Source organism: Gallinula chloropus (assembly GCF_964237585.1).
Source record: "Gallinula chloropus genome assembly, chromosome: 2".
Classification (NCBI taxonomy): Eukaryota; Metazoa; Chordata; class Aves; order Gruiformes; family Rallidae; genus Gallinula; species Gallinula chloropus.
Window position 1 is genome coordinate 149347577 of NC_140086.1, and position 16179 is coordinate 149363755.

At 43.9% G+C, this 16179-nt stretch overlaps 1 protein-coding gene across 3 annotated transcripts in view; it reads left to right on the forward strand.

Annotated features, from left to right (window-relative positions):
- The first annotated feature begins 376 nt into the window (after positions 1-376).
- The window catches only part of CCNY (cyclin Y), a 117400-nt gene continuing 101597 nt past the window's right edge, over positions 377-16179 (forward strand). For all 3 annotated transcript variants that reach the window (XM_084260041.1, XM_084260042.1, XM_084260043.1), the window contains exon 1: positions 377-924. In XM_084260041.1, coding sequence (XP_084116167.1) covers positions 771-924 — 154 coding nt within the window. In that variant the 5' untranslated portion in view covers positions 377-770. The remainder of the gene's footprint in view (positions 925-16179) is intronic.

Genomic DNA, 16179 nt, shown 5'->3' on the forward strand with positions numbered 1-16179 from the left:
TTGTGGCCTCTCCCCTCTCTGAGGGGGGAGCGCTCTGCCAGGCCGCAGGCGGGTGCTACCGCCAAGCGTCCTTTGGCGAGCAACTCGGGTTATGTAAAAAATATGCACATATGGTTGTAGTGTCGCCGGGGACGCCCAGAGCAGGGGGCTGGGTTCCCGCCGGCTGCCGGAGCGGGCCGCTTCCCCCTCCCCCGCAGCGCCGCGGGCGGCCCCGCGGTCAGGCCGCGACGGTGGCTGCCAGAGCAGGCGGCCCCCTTCGCCGAGCCGAGCCGTCCCCTGGGTGCAGACGCGGCTCCAGCTGCCGCTCCCGCAGCCCGCCCGGCGGGAGGCGTTACCGCCCACTTGAACCGGAACCGGTTAGCGGGGGCCGCCCGGGGCGGCTGCTGCTGCGGCTGCCGCTGCCGCGGAGGCTGCGGCGTTGCCGCGTGGGTGCGTGCGTGGAGCGGGCCCGGCGGCTGCGCGGGGGAGGAGCGCGGCGGCCCCGCCGCCGGCGATGGGGCTGTGCTTCGGCGGGCCCTGCGCTGCCTGCCCGCGGAGGAGGGCTTAGCTGCCGCAGCCCACGCCGGCGGGCCGCGCTGCGGGGCTGCCTCCGCGGATGAACCGCCGGGGGGATCCGCCGGCGAGCGTAGCCGCAGGGCGCCGCAGCCGTCGCCTCTTCCCCCGCCGCTCCCCCTGGTCTCCGCCGCTGCCCATGGCTTCCCGCCGCCCCTGCTGACCGGCCGCCCCTCGCCTCCTCCCGAGCCGGGCCGGGCCGGGGCCGGGCCGAGAAGATGGGGAACACCACCTCCTGCTGCGTCTCCTCCAGCCCCAAGCTGCGCAGGAATGCCCACTCCCGGCTGGAGTCCTACCGCCCCGAGGCCGAGCTGAGCCGGGAGGACACGGGCTGCAACCTGCAGCATATCAGCGACCGGGAGAACATCGACGGTGAGGGCGGGCGGGCGGCTTGGGGAGCCCCCCGCTTCCCTTCCCCTCCCCTCTTCCTTGCGGAGGGACCACGGCTCAGCCCGGACGGGTTTCCCCGCGGGTGGGGCCGGTACCGCCGCCCCGCCCGGGCGCTGAGCCCGCTGCCGTGGCACCGCGCCTCTCCGTGCCGCGACAGCTGGGTTTTGGTCCCCAGGTCCGCCCCGTGGGGCTCACAGGGTTGTCGCGGTACGGCTGCCCAGGATTTAGCCTCCAGAGCTGCTCCTCTCCCTGGGGAGAGGCGTGCCGGACCCTTCCAGCGAGGGCTGGGTTAGCACCCCGCTCCCCGCCGCATCCTCGGCTAGGGACAGGCTTCGGTCGCGGGTCCGCGCTGCCGAGACCCTTCTCCCCCCGGGGCAGCGTGAGATGGCGTTATTGCCGCTCGTCCCCGCCGCGGAGGCCCGGAGACTCAAGCGCAGCTCTTGGGGTTCGGCCGCGGCCCCGGGAGGCGTTGTTGAGGGGGCAGGGCGGCGCGGTCCGTGCTGCGCCGAGCTAACGTCACCTGCGGGCATGTCACCTGCCGGGCCTCTGCAGCGGCGAGAATGTGAGGGACAAGCCCCGCCGGCGCTAAAAGTGCGAGAAACGTTTCCCGTCACAACCTTCTCTTCCAGTGACTTTAACCTTCCCCGGCTCCTGTCGCGATGAGGCGCCGCTCTGTGAAGTCGCGGAGACCTCTGGCAGCGAGAGTCACGAAGAGCCCTGTTCGCCCTGGTGCAGCCGCGACTCGCTGTGCCGCTGCTTCGGCGGCGCCGAGTACAGCCGCATTTGAAAGATGCGGTTTAATCTATACGTGTAATTTAGCTTTTGATTAGCTGAAGTATTTAGTCCTAAAACTTTACTTGGTAAAAGGTCGGCTGTCTCCTGGGTTAGTTCTCAGGAACAGCCTTTGATACTAAAGCTGGAAGGGGGGGCTGGGGGGCACTTCAGTTGGCCTTCTGTGTCTTTTCATAGATCGTTTGGTCGTGATTTTTTTTACTAGAGTTTTACATCAAGTCAGTTCATGACACTGGCAAAATCCCGAAGCCATTAGAAGCAGATAGGTGCCCTCTCTGGCTAAGATCATTTCTTCAAATACACCTTGGAAACACGAGTATTTTTCAGCTGTCTTTGCTGCATGCAGATGAGAAATTGGAGTGTAACAGGACCAGTAGGTGGAAAAAATACATAATGGTCTGGACTGAGAAGGCCAGGGAGATGAAAGAACCAATTGTTGATTTGTGAATGATTAATTCTTCCAACACCAGTGTTGTCCAGCATAGCGGCACGCAGCTCTCGGATGGTACGGGTTTCTCCATCTGCGCCCGCCCAGTCTGCAGTGAAGGTTTTGGGCAGAGATGTGCAGGTTTTGTGCCTTCTTGATGTGGGATTTTTTTTTTTGGATGGGAAGAAGGGCATAGGTGGCAATAGTAAGTGCAGGTGAGCTTGTTAAATAGCACGTGTAATGTGGGTAAGTTCCTGCATCTCAGTACGTTTGTGAAAAAAGAAAGAATTCTTTCTTGGTTGGTTGTTTCATTTGTTGGATCAAGGCACTCGTGTGTTCTGCCTCTCTTCTTTAAACTGCAGTATGTTTCACGCCTTGAGCTGTAATCTTCTGTTAGAACACTGAAAATACTTTTTGCATCACTTATTTTTAAATTCTGTTGGTTTTGATCTGGGACTGTTGTCAGGACAATGTCATTTTCAAATGGGCAAGGTGTCTGTAATTCTGAAAAACAGCAAACAATTTTGGGTTTCCTTTTCTGTGACCTTACTCAAGTCTTGCCCCTTTTTATCATTAGAATTTTAGAATCTGAGAAATAAGTTTTCACTGGAGACACTGATGGACAATAAATGTCTGCACATAAAAAACCCTGTGTAGATACTTTGGGTAAAACGGCTTTTTGAAGCAGGCCTGTTAACCTGGAGTCCTATGACTAAAGGTCTTTCTGTCAAAGAGGATAGACTAATTACTACATGTAGTAAGATGATATTGTGTTTCTGAAATTTTATTTCCTGTTAGGCTGGCTATTATGTTTTTATTGTTAGATTGTTTGAAGTTTGTTTGCAGATGAGTCGCTGAAGGGGGGAAACCTTTAAAATAGAGAACTCTAATGATACTTTTGTCATTTTGCAATGATCTTTATAGTGGAAAAACAATAGCCTGGTTATCTGTGCTGTGAAGAGAAAGTGCTGGATGCTGATTCCTTAGTGTTTCTGCAAGTCATAGAGTGTCTCAGAAAGCTTCTCAAATTGGCGATGTTGCCAAATGTGCTACTTTTTTTTTTCTGAATAAGTGATGACAAAGACTGATGCACTGAACGGAAACTTTTTTAACACTTCAAATCTATATTTCTCACTGTTCAAGTGAGAGCCTTTCCATCCCTCTCTGTACGTGTAGCAGTGACACTCAGGTTCTCAAAGTACAAAATCATGTCCCCAGCAAGTATTTACGTCATGAGTGGTGCTTTCAGGGGCTGTAACGAGTCATGACATGCAGGGTCTGAGCTCATGTTTCATGTGGAAGTTGCATTCGTGCTCATTTTCGTGGAAATTCATGAAACTTTTTGAGTGGGTAAAGCTGCTTGAATGAAACAGGAACTTTTAGAACCTTTAAATCAGCTGTGGGCTGTTTAAGCTTTGAAGGGAGATGAGTGGTTTTCACTCTTGCAGGCCCAGTTTCTGGCAGTGCGAGAGGGAGAATGCCAACCCTCCCTCTTTTTCTAACCTTTAGGCATGATTTACCTGGAAGTTTTAGTACTGGTGGAGCTGTTTGATGTTTGCTAGCCTTATATTCTTCATAAGGAAATACTCATCAAATCTGCTTTTGAGGTGATGCCTGTGAGTTATGTCCTGTCATTCAAGTACAGTACCCAATCCGGGAGCCGTTTTCCCAAGAGCGGTTGGAGGGATTCTGCTTCGTGGGGAGTGGGTTTTATAGCAAGGCTTTACCTCTCTGTCCCTGGTACCTTGTCAGGAAATCTAAATTGCTGTAATGTTTTCAAAATGTTTATGAAGTGGTATCTGAAAGATAAGGGGATTTTGAAAGAGATCTCATTATGAGGAATTTGTTAAATTACGTCTTCTGGAGAATGATAGTGGTGAATTTTTTCTTCCTTTTTTTTTTTTTCCGCCCACCTCCAAAATTTCTGAGAAGGTAACTGACTTCTGTAAAATACAGACATGTGCAAAAACTACCTCTCTGAGTTTTGTGCAGTCACCAGAATGCTTTTCTTTTTCTTTGTACAGGCTCATGATAACAAAGAGCACCTAACAGATTTTTACTTCTGTTTTTTTTGGAGAAAGAGCAGGAGGATAATTTTAACATACAGAGGTTAATGTCTGGTTTTCAGTATTTATTGCTAAGGGGGAACTTGAGCAATTCTCACTGTTTCACATGTAAAAAGCTACTTTAAGAAAATTACAAGACTTGTACTCAAGACTTGCAGGTTCCTAGCCCTTTCTGTTTGCCATTGAGGCATTTTTTTTACAGCAGCGTTAGTGACACTATGTAAAAATAGTAGAAACTTTAATAGATCAGATTCTGTGTCTCATTTGCATCTAGGCTTTTGGCCGTGTAAGCTTCTTGGGGCATGCAGGGTTTAAATCCTGGCTAGCTGGACTGACCATGGTCTGGATTCTACTTACTGACATCAGCAGGTCACCCAGCCAGGCCACCCTTGGTGTGACTCATGGAAAAGCAGCCTATGCTGATGTGCTCTGGGGGGATTTCTCTGAAACACAGTTTCTGTCCTAAGCTTGTCAAGTATGGAGCTGTAGGGAGGAGACAAAGGCAGTGTTGTGCCACCAGCCCGGCACGAAGCAAAGCTAACACCCCATAATGAAACTGGCTAAAAGGCTGTTTTTGAAATAGAGACTAGATGGAGACTTCCTAGGCTGTTTGAAGGAAAGACAGTTTTTTAATGATTCAGCCTTCCCCTGTCTTGTCCTTCCGTCTCTTCTCTACCCCATTCATTTCACATACATGTTTTTCCCTCTTTGTGAACTCCTGCTGATGTCACTAGGTCATTTTCCATTGCTAGGTCAGATAATGTCATCCTGTGCATCACTGATAAATCTCTTCAGCCTTTTTCGTGATGGGTCACTAATGTTATTTTTTTGCTGTGTAATGCACAGGCTGACAAGGATGGACTGCTTTTAAAGAAGCCATTCCTTTGGTCACTCTCTTTTCCCTTCTGCCTTCCTGAAACTGGCATATGGGAGTCTTTGAAATGAAATTAGTGACTGTTGTCTACTGGATTATTATAAGAATGGTGAGATTTTAGCAAAATACAGGAAAGTTCAGACATTTCTGCCCCTTGCATCTAATGAAATTTTCCTGAAAGGGAATTCCGATGTGTTCAAGAGCTGGGGCGTGATGGGTTGGTTGCATCTTGTGAAGGAACTGACCTACATCAATAAAAGTCAAGAGGTGTGTGTGTGAGGAGCAAATGAAGGATTTAATACATTGCACACAGACATTGCTGCTGACACCTGGATTGAAAAAAAGGACAGTCCTTCTTTTAAACAAAACAAAAAGTCTATTTGTTGTACAGAAAAGTCTCTTTCAAAAACGTTCTTGTTCCCGTAGCCGGGATTCCTGCACAGAGGTGATGCAGCTGCTATTGCAGTGCTGCTGCTTGCATTACCTACCAGAGCGAGCGCTTGTCAGAGGTCGTGTGCCGAGGTACCACTGCAGTCCTGGGCATGAAAGAAATTGAAGATGGAGCCTGCTGTGGCCCACATCACTGAACCTAGTCCTGTGCCGCACGCTGCTAGCGGCACATACCTCTTCCACTGCATTTCATCTTCCACTCACAGCTTTGTCTGTCTGTTCTGTGTGGTGCCCTGCTTCTCACAGAGGCACCATCACACCGTATAAACCCTTCCTAAAACCCACTTTGACATCCTTCACATCAAATGGTTGAATTTGCACCCTGCATGAAGTCAGTGTTTTCGTATTTATCTGTAGAAGCTTTGGGATGCATATATGCTAGGACTAACCTTATCTGAGCTTACTTCTAATGAGTTTTAGTGCACGGCCACCTAATTAAGATTTGTTTTGAAAGTGACTTAGGGAAGATCAACGCTCTTGGCTGGGTGAACTGGTACTTGAAGCAGAATGACAAGACAAAATTAGAGGTCTCTGAATACGGAAGGACTGATGTATTTCCAGCTAGTTTTCCCCCTTAGATTTTGCATGTAATAATAATGTATTTAAAAAGAATGAAAACCATTCTACCCTGTGGTCATACCTATTTTACCTAATTTTATGTGGTTACTGATGTTTTTTCAGACTTTCTGGGTATGTTTACTGTACCTTCAGGCCTTGCTCAAGGTCAGATGGAACAAAAAGCAATCCCACAGTGTGGCATCCACATGTTTGTAGAGCTGGTAAATTGTAATAAACTCCTTAAATTTATTGATTTATTATTTAGAAAATTCTCAGCAGTGTGCTGAGGTGGTGCCTTCACTGATACTTCTGTATCTTCTCAAACAGTTTTGTCTCCTTACAGTCCAACTTTAAAAAGTGATATTCTGGAATCGCTGAAGAGGACTACTGGGATTTTTGTTTTTCCCAAGCTAAAACTTTTTGCAGAAGTTGACCAATATTCAGAGACAGTTTTATTGAGTTCAGCATAAACTGCTGCTGTTGCTGCTTGTGTAGACCTCCATGGTGTAAATCATCACCACAGCCAGTTCAGTTTGAGCATGAGGAGCTCCTGAGCTTCTTCTGGGAGGACCAGTTTAAATTTACAGTGCTCATTAGCCTGAACCTGATGGAGAAATAACGTAGAAGCAGCAGCAGCATTGTCCTGAAGAACAGTCCTTAGTATAGGAGCTGGCCAAGGAGCTGTGGTTGGCATTGCTGGGAAATTACTTGTTGGAGAATTTTCGTTAAATCTTTTTGGTTTTTTTCTTTCTTTTTTCCCCCTACCTCTCCCATTTACAGTTTTTGTTTTATTTAATTTCCGGTCACATTTGTAGTGTTTTGGGCCTGCAAACTCTAAAGAATTTATTAGAGCAACTATCATTCAGCAGAGACAAGTTTCTCAGGCAGCAAGAATATATGTGTTACATGAAGCAACTGTTTCTTTGCAAAACAATTCTGTTTCTATTAAGTCAGGCTCCTGTTGTAACTGTTTTACTGAACTACCTTTGCTGTGCCATCACAGATGCAGTTTGCCCTGCAACAGTTGTGCTCTGGCTCTGTAGCTTGCAGTGGTTTGAAGAAAGTGTATTGATAAAAGCTGGTTTTGTTACTGTGACTGGCACTTCATTTCTGTCTTTCTTGGTGTAAAAATACTGCAGAAAACTGTAATACTTGAATGCTAAGACAACTTGTAATGCTAAGATTAGAAGTGAATTGTCATCCACCTTGCATAGCATTTCCCACACACTTTTGTCCATAAATTTATTTAAAAAAACCCAAACCAACCCAAATTTAGTTTAAAACACAATACAATTGTATGTGATGCTTTTCACTTGCTTGTTTTTTGTCTGCAAAATGATTCTTACACACCTGTGGCTGTGCTCCAGAAGATATCAGATGGGAAGGGGAAAGATTTACTTTCAACAGTCTAGAAAACTATATGAGGTTGTGTTGAAATTTTAAAAGCGTCTTTTCTTTGCTGTATTGTTGTTTCATTAAGCCTGGGATTTGATGAGTTATTCCTGAATCCAACAGTTGGATTGTAAGGAGACAAAACTGTTCTAGGAGCTGCATAGGAAGTGGTAACTGCTCCAGGTTTTTGCAAGGCCAGGCTACACGAAATGTCACGATAGGTGCGGTCTTACTAAGTGGAGATGTGAGACTGGTGGTGCGGGGATCGTTTTTGAGTTTTGGAGCAAAATTAGCAGATGATTAAAACTGTTTCTGGCACATTGTTTATCCTTGTGCATCGGTATTCTGGGAAATGGTACCTTTCTATTGCTGTGTTTGTTATTTGTTATGACATCTGACGGAACACTTCCAAGTGCTAAAGCAACTTATTCCCAGAAAGAAGGCATTGATTTCAGATATTGGGAGCAATACTGCGTGGGAAAGAAGCTGTACTTGATCAGCAAAGATGCTTTGAAATACTATGCTGTGCTTTCTTGCTTCTATGTGAACTCCCTCAGGAGAGGGTAGTTTAGGAATTGAGTGTGTGAGGTTGGGTATGTGGAATGACCGGCAGCAGTTATGCATCTGTGCTTGAGTTGGTTATTATTTCTCAGTAATTCCATTTTGCACCTAAATATGCTGTGATTTCTTTATCTTCCGACCAGAAAAACTTCAGAGTTTTAGATTTCACCTGTTTATCTAGCTTGAAAACGGTCCTCTGTATGTTGTACCATCATATACAGGGTTTTCATTCAGTAAGCTGCAGTTTCTACTGATCATATGTGCGTGTCCCTCACTTCTTCCTCCCTGAAGAACACTGCTAAAATAACCCATGTGCAATAAGGGTTAGAAAAAGTTATGATTGAGAATGTGCAAGCAGTCTTAATGGAAACTTCTATGTCTAGATGGTTGATTGGTTTGCTTTGGTTTGCTTGTTGCAGGATTGCAGTCTCCTGTGTGTCTGGGAGACAGGGCAGAGAGTGCCACAGCAGCTGTGAATCGGGAGCTTTATAATCTGGTCTGATACTTGTTGGGTTTCTTTTGTTTTAGAGAAATTCAAAGGACTTGTTTCAATTTTATTAATTATGTTTACAAAGCGGTATGATTGGAATCAACAGAGATAAAATTTGTAATGGTAATTCCAGTTATTGCAGAATGTTTTGCCTGACCATTCAGTGCATCATTCTGCAGAGTTTGTACCTGGGGAAAACCCCATGTTTTCAGGTCTTCTTAGAAAGAATTTTATTCCTAGTTGCTAATACAGTCTCAACTACAGCTATAGGTGGGATCATAAATTTATTGGATCCTAGAACTCAGCAAAGTCAGCTGAGGACAATCTTACTTTAGTTTGAAATTCTCTGACCTATTAACTATCCCTGTCAAAACAGGCAATGTGATTAACCTCCTGACATGGTAGTTCATGTCTGTGGTTTGGGATTCTGGTGTTTTGACTGTTAAATAGTAATCAATAATATATATATATATTAGCATTTGGAGTGAGCAGTTCCTGAAAAGGGATTCTGAAACAAAGATATGGAAGCTTTCTTCAGATGAGTTTTTTGATATTTCTTGCTGTGTGGTCATATGTAATAGATTTGAAGCCCAGATGTTAAAATAAGCATCAAGGTTCCAGCTTCCTGAGTGAATGACAAGGTCTTTCCCATGTGCCTTTACTTGAAGCTCTGTGTCAGTCCCACCTGATGCTCCCTATGGACACACAGCTCTCAGCGGAATGTCCTTCTCAAAGCTCTTTGCTGTGACTATTCTTACCTGGCAGAAATCCATGTGCATTTTAGTCAGTTAGCAGAAGGTGGAAAGAGTGTGAAGAGACAGGAAGTGCAGTTGTATTTTCTGCTTTCAAATCATGATTCCTGCAGCGAAACATCCTCCTTCCTTTTAGGATAATTCATTTGGGATGGCAGGTGTCTTGTGTAGTGCATTGACAATAGACAGTTACCCTCTCTGTGCCAGACACGGTTGTAATTTTAGGGAGGGGTATGTGTACTTTATTGAGGGTGTACACAGGAGAAGGATTCTTGTTACTGAGGTGGTTCTAGAGATCCAGTCTGTGATAAAAATAATATGCAGTAGGAGAGATCAAACTGATTTTGTGGAGGCAAAACAAACCAGCTTTTAAAAGCTGAAGCAAACAAACAATTTAAAAATTTCTATATAAACAGTGATGTAAATTCTACATTTAGGAACTTGTTTCCCCTGGCAGAATGGATATATAAGTGAAAGGGATGTTGCCAAGTTAAATTTAACTGGAAATTAATGTTTTGTGAAAAGTAAGATCTTGACCTTAAGTCTCATGTCTTTAAAAAAAGAGTTATTTTTATAACAAGTATCTGAATCACAGTTTATGCAATCCAAACACTGAAGCTTTACGTTATTACATGAGAATTTAAATTGAACAACCACTTTCATATTTTCACATATCTGGTTGTATGGTTTGGGGGATTTTTTCCCTTTCTTTTTCTCCTTACTACGTGCTTTAATTTTTGAATATAAATTTACAGTTCAATGGCAACAAAGTTATGCATGGACGTGGGTAGAACGGGAGGTGAGCACATCAGTAGTTCTTTTGTCTTTTCTTTTGTGTGGGTTATCTCAAAACGGGGTCATGGGGGTATCTGTGTAATTTTACTCTAGGGGAAAAAAAGTGTATTAATACTGTGCTTCACTTGGGTAACCACCATGTGTAAACCAGTACTTTCAGAGACTGTGACTTCTGCCACGCATCGTGTGCCAAAGAGAAGGTGCTTGTGGTGGTAAACTGCTGCACGACGGAACTGGGCATGGTGCTGACATCTCTGCTTCCTTCTGCTCCTGGGGGCTGAGATTAGCTGAGGGCTGCTCCTCTGACTGGGTTGCTGGATTAGCCAGGGGGTACAAATGCAGCCTGGCATTGGTCACTAGATATTTGTGAGCATCAGGAAGCTCCAGAAGCGAAGGCTTGACCTCCTGGCTTTGCAGGCAGTATTGACTAGGGTTAGGTGGCAGACACTCTCCCCCCGCCCCAGATTATTTTTTTTGTACATGTGTTCTTGAATGAAGTCTTTGTACCTAAGATTTTATATTGTAACGGGTGTTTTAGAAAGTAGCATTTTTAAAGTAAAACTTTGTGTTTCTTTTTTTTGTCATGATGCTGGTATATTTGAGCTGAAAGGTAAACGCATTTGGTTTTGACGATTGGCCTCCATCCCTGTAGTTTCAGCAGATTGTCTGCTTTTTCTCTCCTTTTCCCCCTCCCCCCGTTTTTTTTTTTTTTTTTTTGTTCATCTGTCAGTCTGCCTTACATGCCTCCAGCCTTTGCTTCTCAGCCCTGCCTCTTTCTGCCCACAGCTTACAAAAGTTCCTGTCTCTGATCTCATCTCCTCTCACTTGCCCCCTTTTGTTTTGCTGTGCTTTTTGAGTGATGAGAAGTGCCAAATACATACGGTGTGTTCTGGAGCAGGGGCTGTGTAAGGACTCCAAGATGGCATTATACTTTCAATGTTGATTGGAATACCCTGGTTTAGATTATTTCATGTTTGCATTTCAACATTGCTGCACATTCCTTGCTTCCTACCTCTCCTTCACATTTACAGTCAAGCAAATAAAACAATGCTTGTTCTCTCAGGTAACTGTGTGATGGTTATCCATGTATTGGTAATATTTCTGTATTTTGTCCCTGTATCTTTGAACATTTAAGTAGCATTTAACATGTTTTTTGTTCTCTAATTATCTTCATGAGTTTTGGAAATGTGTGCTTTGTTTCCTGGAATACTGTTTGGGATTAGAAATAAACCATGGTGCAGGGGTTGCAATTCTTAAAATAGGTGCTGAGGCTGTGCAGGATTTTTCTTTCTTAAAGAGTGATGGAATGCATATACACTGTTGTCTTTTAAATAAAGAGCTGTAAAGAGATTTACTTAGTAGCAGTATTAAGATTTGCAATTCATGGAAAACAAATTCTCAGTAATTAGCATCTTTGTAATTGCTACTCTACCGTGCCTCAGTGTGTCCAGCTGTATGTAAATCTTCTCTACATATTTTTGCATTTCTTTCCTCATGTAAATGAGGAATCTCCTTGGTTTCTATTTAGAGACTCCAAGCTCGTTGATTTGGCATCACCTAATTGAAAGGCAGGATCTGTTGCTGAAAAAGGTTTTTCCTTCTGTTGGAGTGGGAATGTGTGACTTGTGAGCTCAGAGGTAGCCGATGGAATTAGTGCTCATCCGGTTCTGGCCAGGGTCACCTGGCAAAGCGATGGTGTGCTGGGGCTTTGCAGGGCTGTTGTGCTGTTGGGTTGCCAGGGTCCAGTTGGATGTGCAGTTCAGCCTTGACCTGCTGGGGAATGGTGGGACCAAGAGGGAGTTTTCATCTCCCGCTTGTGGCCCACGGCTGGTCTTCCTTCCTGTGGTTTGGTTGGTCTGTGGCTTTTGTCCATGTGAAGGTGTTAGGTTGTCTACTTCTTGTCTTGTTCTGTTTTCCCTCTTGTCTACTTCTGCTCTTCAAAAGTGTTTTGCAGAAAGTTGCTTGACTGGTCATGCATGCTTCCTGTGCTCTGCTTTCTGGCCATGCCACCATCTCCACAAGCAGCTAACTCCGCCTCATCGTGCTCTGCTAATCAAACCCCTGGGAGATGTCACACGTGAAGTAAGCACGATGCCAAATGCTGCTGTAGCTGTATGGCTTGACTTATCTTATTTGCCTGACAAAAATTAGCAGAAGCTAATACTCTCAAGAGTATGTGCAGACAAGCTGCATTAACCAGTGTCAGATCTTACATGGGGATTTTAATTCTGGTTTTATGTCAGGGCAAAATGGTTTTGGTGCAGGTATACCAGATAGAAGCTGTTAAAGGTAACCTGTCAAATAAGGGTTGGGGGGAAGATGACTCCTGATAAAAGTGCTTCAGCAGTGCACGTAAACTGCGTGCTCAAGTCTGTTGCTAGTTGCAAAGTGCTTGTATTTGCAATGATATTAAAGCATCTGAGCATGCTGTTACATTCCAGTGAAGTTCTGTGATTGCTGAAGAGGGCCTGTGTGAGAATAATGCTTGTTCAGATAATTCAGAATGTGGAGCTTGCTCTTGCAAGATGGTTTGAATTCAGTTGTCTGTTCAGCAAAGCACTTATCGAGAGAGGATATTGCATCTGATTTCAAAATAGTCCCGTTACTTTCCTGCTGCTTGCTGCAGCTGTCTTTCTGCAAGTAACTCAGGTACTTTTGTTTTATCTTTTAGAAAACAATAGGGTAAGTATGTGCTGAGAAAAAAATTACTGTTGATGTCTTCTAGAGACTTGGTAATATCTAGCTGTAATCTGGAAAACAGTATGACCCAGGAGCCTGTTTGATCTCTGGGAAGATCTCTGTGGCATCTTTCAAGGATTGACAATATTTACTTACTGTTTGGAGAGAAAACCAAGACTTGGTTCAAGACAGCAGTTTTGTGCCATTGTTTAATGACATTACCTCTGTCTGTCTTGCTCCCTAGGTCTGGTTTCTTTGTTCACATTTTCACTGGATCTTTCTCTTTTGTCTTCTGTTTATCCCTTTGTGGCAGGGTTTATTGTTTTGCAACAAGTAAGCTTTCTTATCCTAGCAGCTAAAGTTGTTACCCAGGTCTGGGTCGTGATAAAATTTTTTGATCCTATAAATAAACTTGTGGTTAGTGTATTTTCTTAATGCAGCTTAGAACAGTCGGGAAGAAAAAGTCACAGTTACCTTAAGCCATGTATCAGTTAGTCCCAGGCACATGCCTGTGTATCTTAAATAGCTAATACGTTGGTAGTTACCATTAATTATTTCCATTAGCTTCATCCCTTTGATTAAAAGGGATCATTATCATCTCCATGGTGGTACACTGATCTAGTAAACAATGGAGAATCAGAAATTACTTGCAAATGAAGGTGGTTGTGATGAACAACGCTCTTTATGTATTCATGCCTGTGCTTATTAATATAATATATTAACAATGGGTGACTTATTTTGTTTTCAGGCTCAGACAGCAGTGTAGAAATGTCTTCAGCTCTCTGTTTACCAGAAAGACTGAATTAAACAAAAAGGATTGATGAGATTTACAAAGAAAGCTGAAGTGATTTGGCTGGTAAATAATCTTGCAAATACTGTACCTGACTCTTGGGAACAAAATTTATTTTTAAGTTAATATGTGTCCTCTTCCCATTAATGTAAATTCTTTTATTTCCCTGTTATAAAATATTTTTATTTTTTAAAGACAGCATCTCAGTTCCAAAAAACAGCATTGCAGATAAGAGTAGGCACAGCAATCTCCATGCCAACAAGTAATATTTGTGAGAGAAATAAAAGCCCTTGAAATACCTTAGAAGACATATGGTGAATGGGTGGGGAAATACTTTTTTTATTCACTGGTACTACAAACCACAGTAGGAATTTTGGACTCCCTAAACTCCGTGCTTAAATACCCTTTTCTCAACTCTAAAATTCAGGTAGGGTTATATACTATTCTGTTGTAAGTAAGAGCTGAACCTGGCAAAACTACATTTAGGAAAATTTATCTCTTTTCCAAGGTGGTGTGCCAAGGCAGCTCTTGAAGCTAAATCCAAGTTTTGGGAGTTCCTTCAGGCAGTGCCAGTTTCCTGAGGCCTGTAAGAAAAAAAATAGAGAGATATGCCACTTCTGACCAAGTAGAAAGTTAATGTAGTTCTTGTGGAAAAATCGCTTTCTTGGAAGAAATACAATGGTGTAAGATACATGGACTAGAATTGGGTTTAGTTGAGGGATTGTGTGTTGGGGTTTTTGTGTGTGTGTATGTATATATAAAAAGAGTCCACAACTAAAACCTTTCTGTAAAGAAAAATCAGGGGCTCGGTGTGAGTGTAGAAGTCATTGGGACATAGGTTTCTGCCAGGAACATGTAAATCAAATAGAGCCAAAGTCCTATTGTGCTGACTTATTTACGCCCCTATACAATAGGGCTTTTTGACTTGTATTGTTTGTTCTTAAAAACAAACAAACAAACAGAAACCCCAAAAAGTGAAAGTACAGCCCTCCTGTTCACAGTCAGAACCTGGGTACCTCGGTATCCTTCTGGGTTTTGGTCCTTACTTTGTGGCTGACACAGGAGATTTTCAGTCTTAGTGCTCCCAGCTGAAAACTCTTCTGTGCTTACTGTTGAGGTGTGAAGGATGTAGACTTGAGAAGTGCCGTATGTGACCTGCCTGGTGAATGGCATGTGGTATGCTTGTTGGGGTTGTGGGTTGGGACATAGGTGAGTCAAGATCAGCAATTTGGCTCTCCTGTTGAAGATGAATTTGGTTTTAAGTGAAACATTTGACATGCTGCTTTCTTTCTGAGTCAAGTTCAGCAGTATTTCTTCTTAGAGCTTAATGTATAGTTGCTTTGATAGTACTTACGACCTTGAGCTATGGAAATACTCTCTAGCCTTTTCAAGCCCCTTGTAGGTTTAGCAAAGGACAGATTTTTTTCTGTCTCAAATATTTTCTCTGTGAATGTGCATTTAAATGTTTTGTGACCAGCTGCTCTTCTATTGACCACCCATCCTTCAGGTGAATTTTTTTATGTCTACGATACTTCCCAGTGAGTATTTGCTATGTACATAGCATACTCAGATACTCACTGTGTAAGACTGACTTTTAGACAGGCAAACCACATGATTACTCTGTAAGGTTAAAAAACAAATGCAAAATCAGCCTTTACTAAATTTTACCTCCTTCCAAACATGCCTTACATATTTGTCTTAAAGTATTGTATTAGCTTGTAGCAGAGAAGTTGAGAAATCCCTGCAGTTGGTCAAGCCAATGTTTCTGACAGCAGTGGGTGCTCCCAAGAATGTGTAGAAACATCTGCACTGTGCTATCTTAGATGAAGAGTCTTCCAGAACTGAAGAATGCCTCTAGATGTGGAAAAGATGGAAGCAAGAAATAGATCTGTCGTTGTATGTGGCCTTGTTTTTAAAGAAAGATAGTACTCGCCTTCAAAAGTTATGCAGGTATACCTTGCTTGCTTCTAAACCTCTGTATTGATTGGGTTGCTTCTGGTACAGGAAAGAAAATTTGTCTGTGGGATTATTTTTGAGTGTGCTCCTGTGTTTCCCAGGCAGAGGACATGTTAGATTCCAGTAGAAGTACACTGGTATGTAAGCAGCAGACATCCTTCATGTTGGACACTGAAGGTCTACGAGCACTCTGCGACAAGTTTTCAGTCAAGCAGAACGTTAAAAAATACTAAGTACTTTTTGTTTGCTTTTTTTTTTCTCCTAACCAAAACCCTGTTGTTTTGGAAGACAGCTATCACGTACCAATACGTTGTATAAGGACATGCAAATCAAGTTAGAGTTTCCATGTGAAACATGGTTTTAGTGCTTATGCAGTACAATCACATGCCCTCGCAGATTGGTGTTTGCTTTTAGCCTTGAAGGGAAGAGCAAGAGGTCAGCGTTCTCAGCTGTGGAAATGGCATAGGCTTTCTGAAGCCGAGTCACAAGTTTACTTCAGTCCTGGCTGCCTAATTTCTGAAGGAGCCGTAGTCAGCTTTCTGGTACTCGGTTCTTGGTTTGTGCAGAGTGGCAGGGGCAGTTTGAGCATTGCGTGGCCCAGAAATGCTGTTTGGTGGGAATGCACTGAAAGCAGCAGCTGTGTTTTGTCACTGGG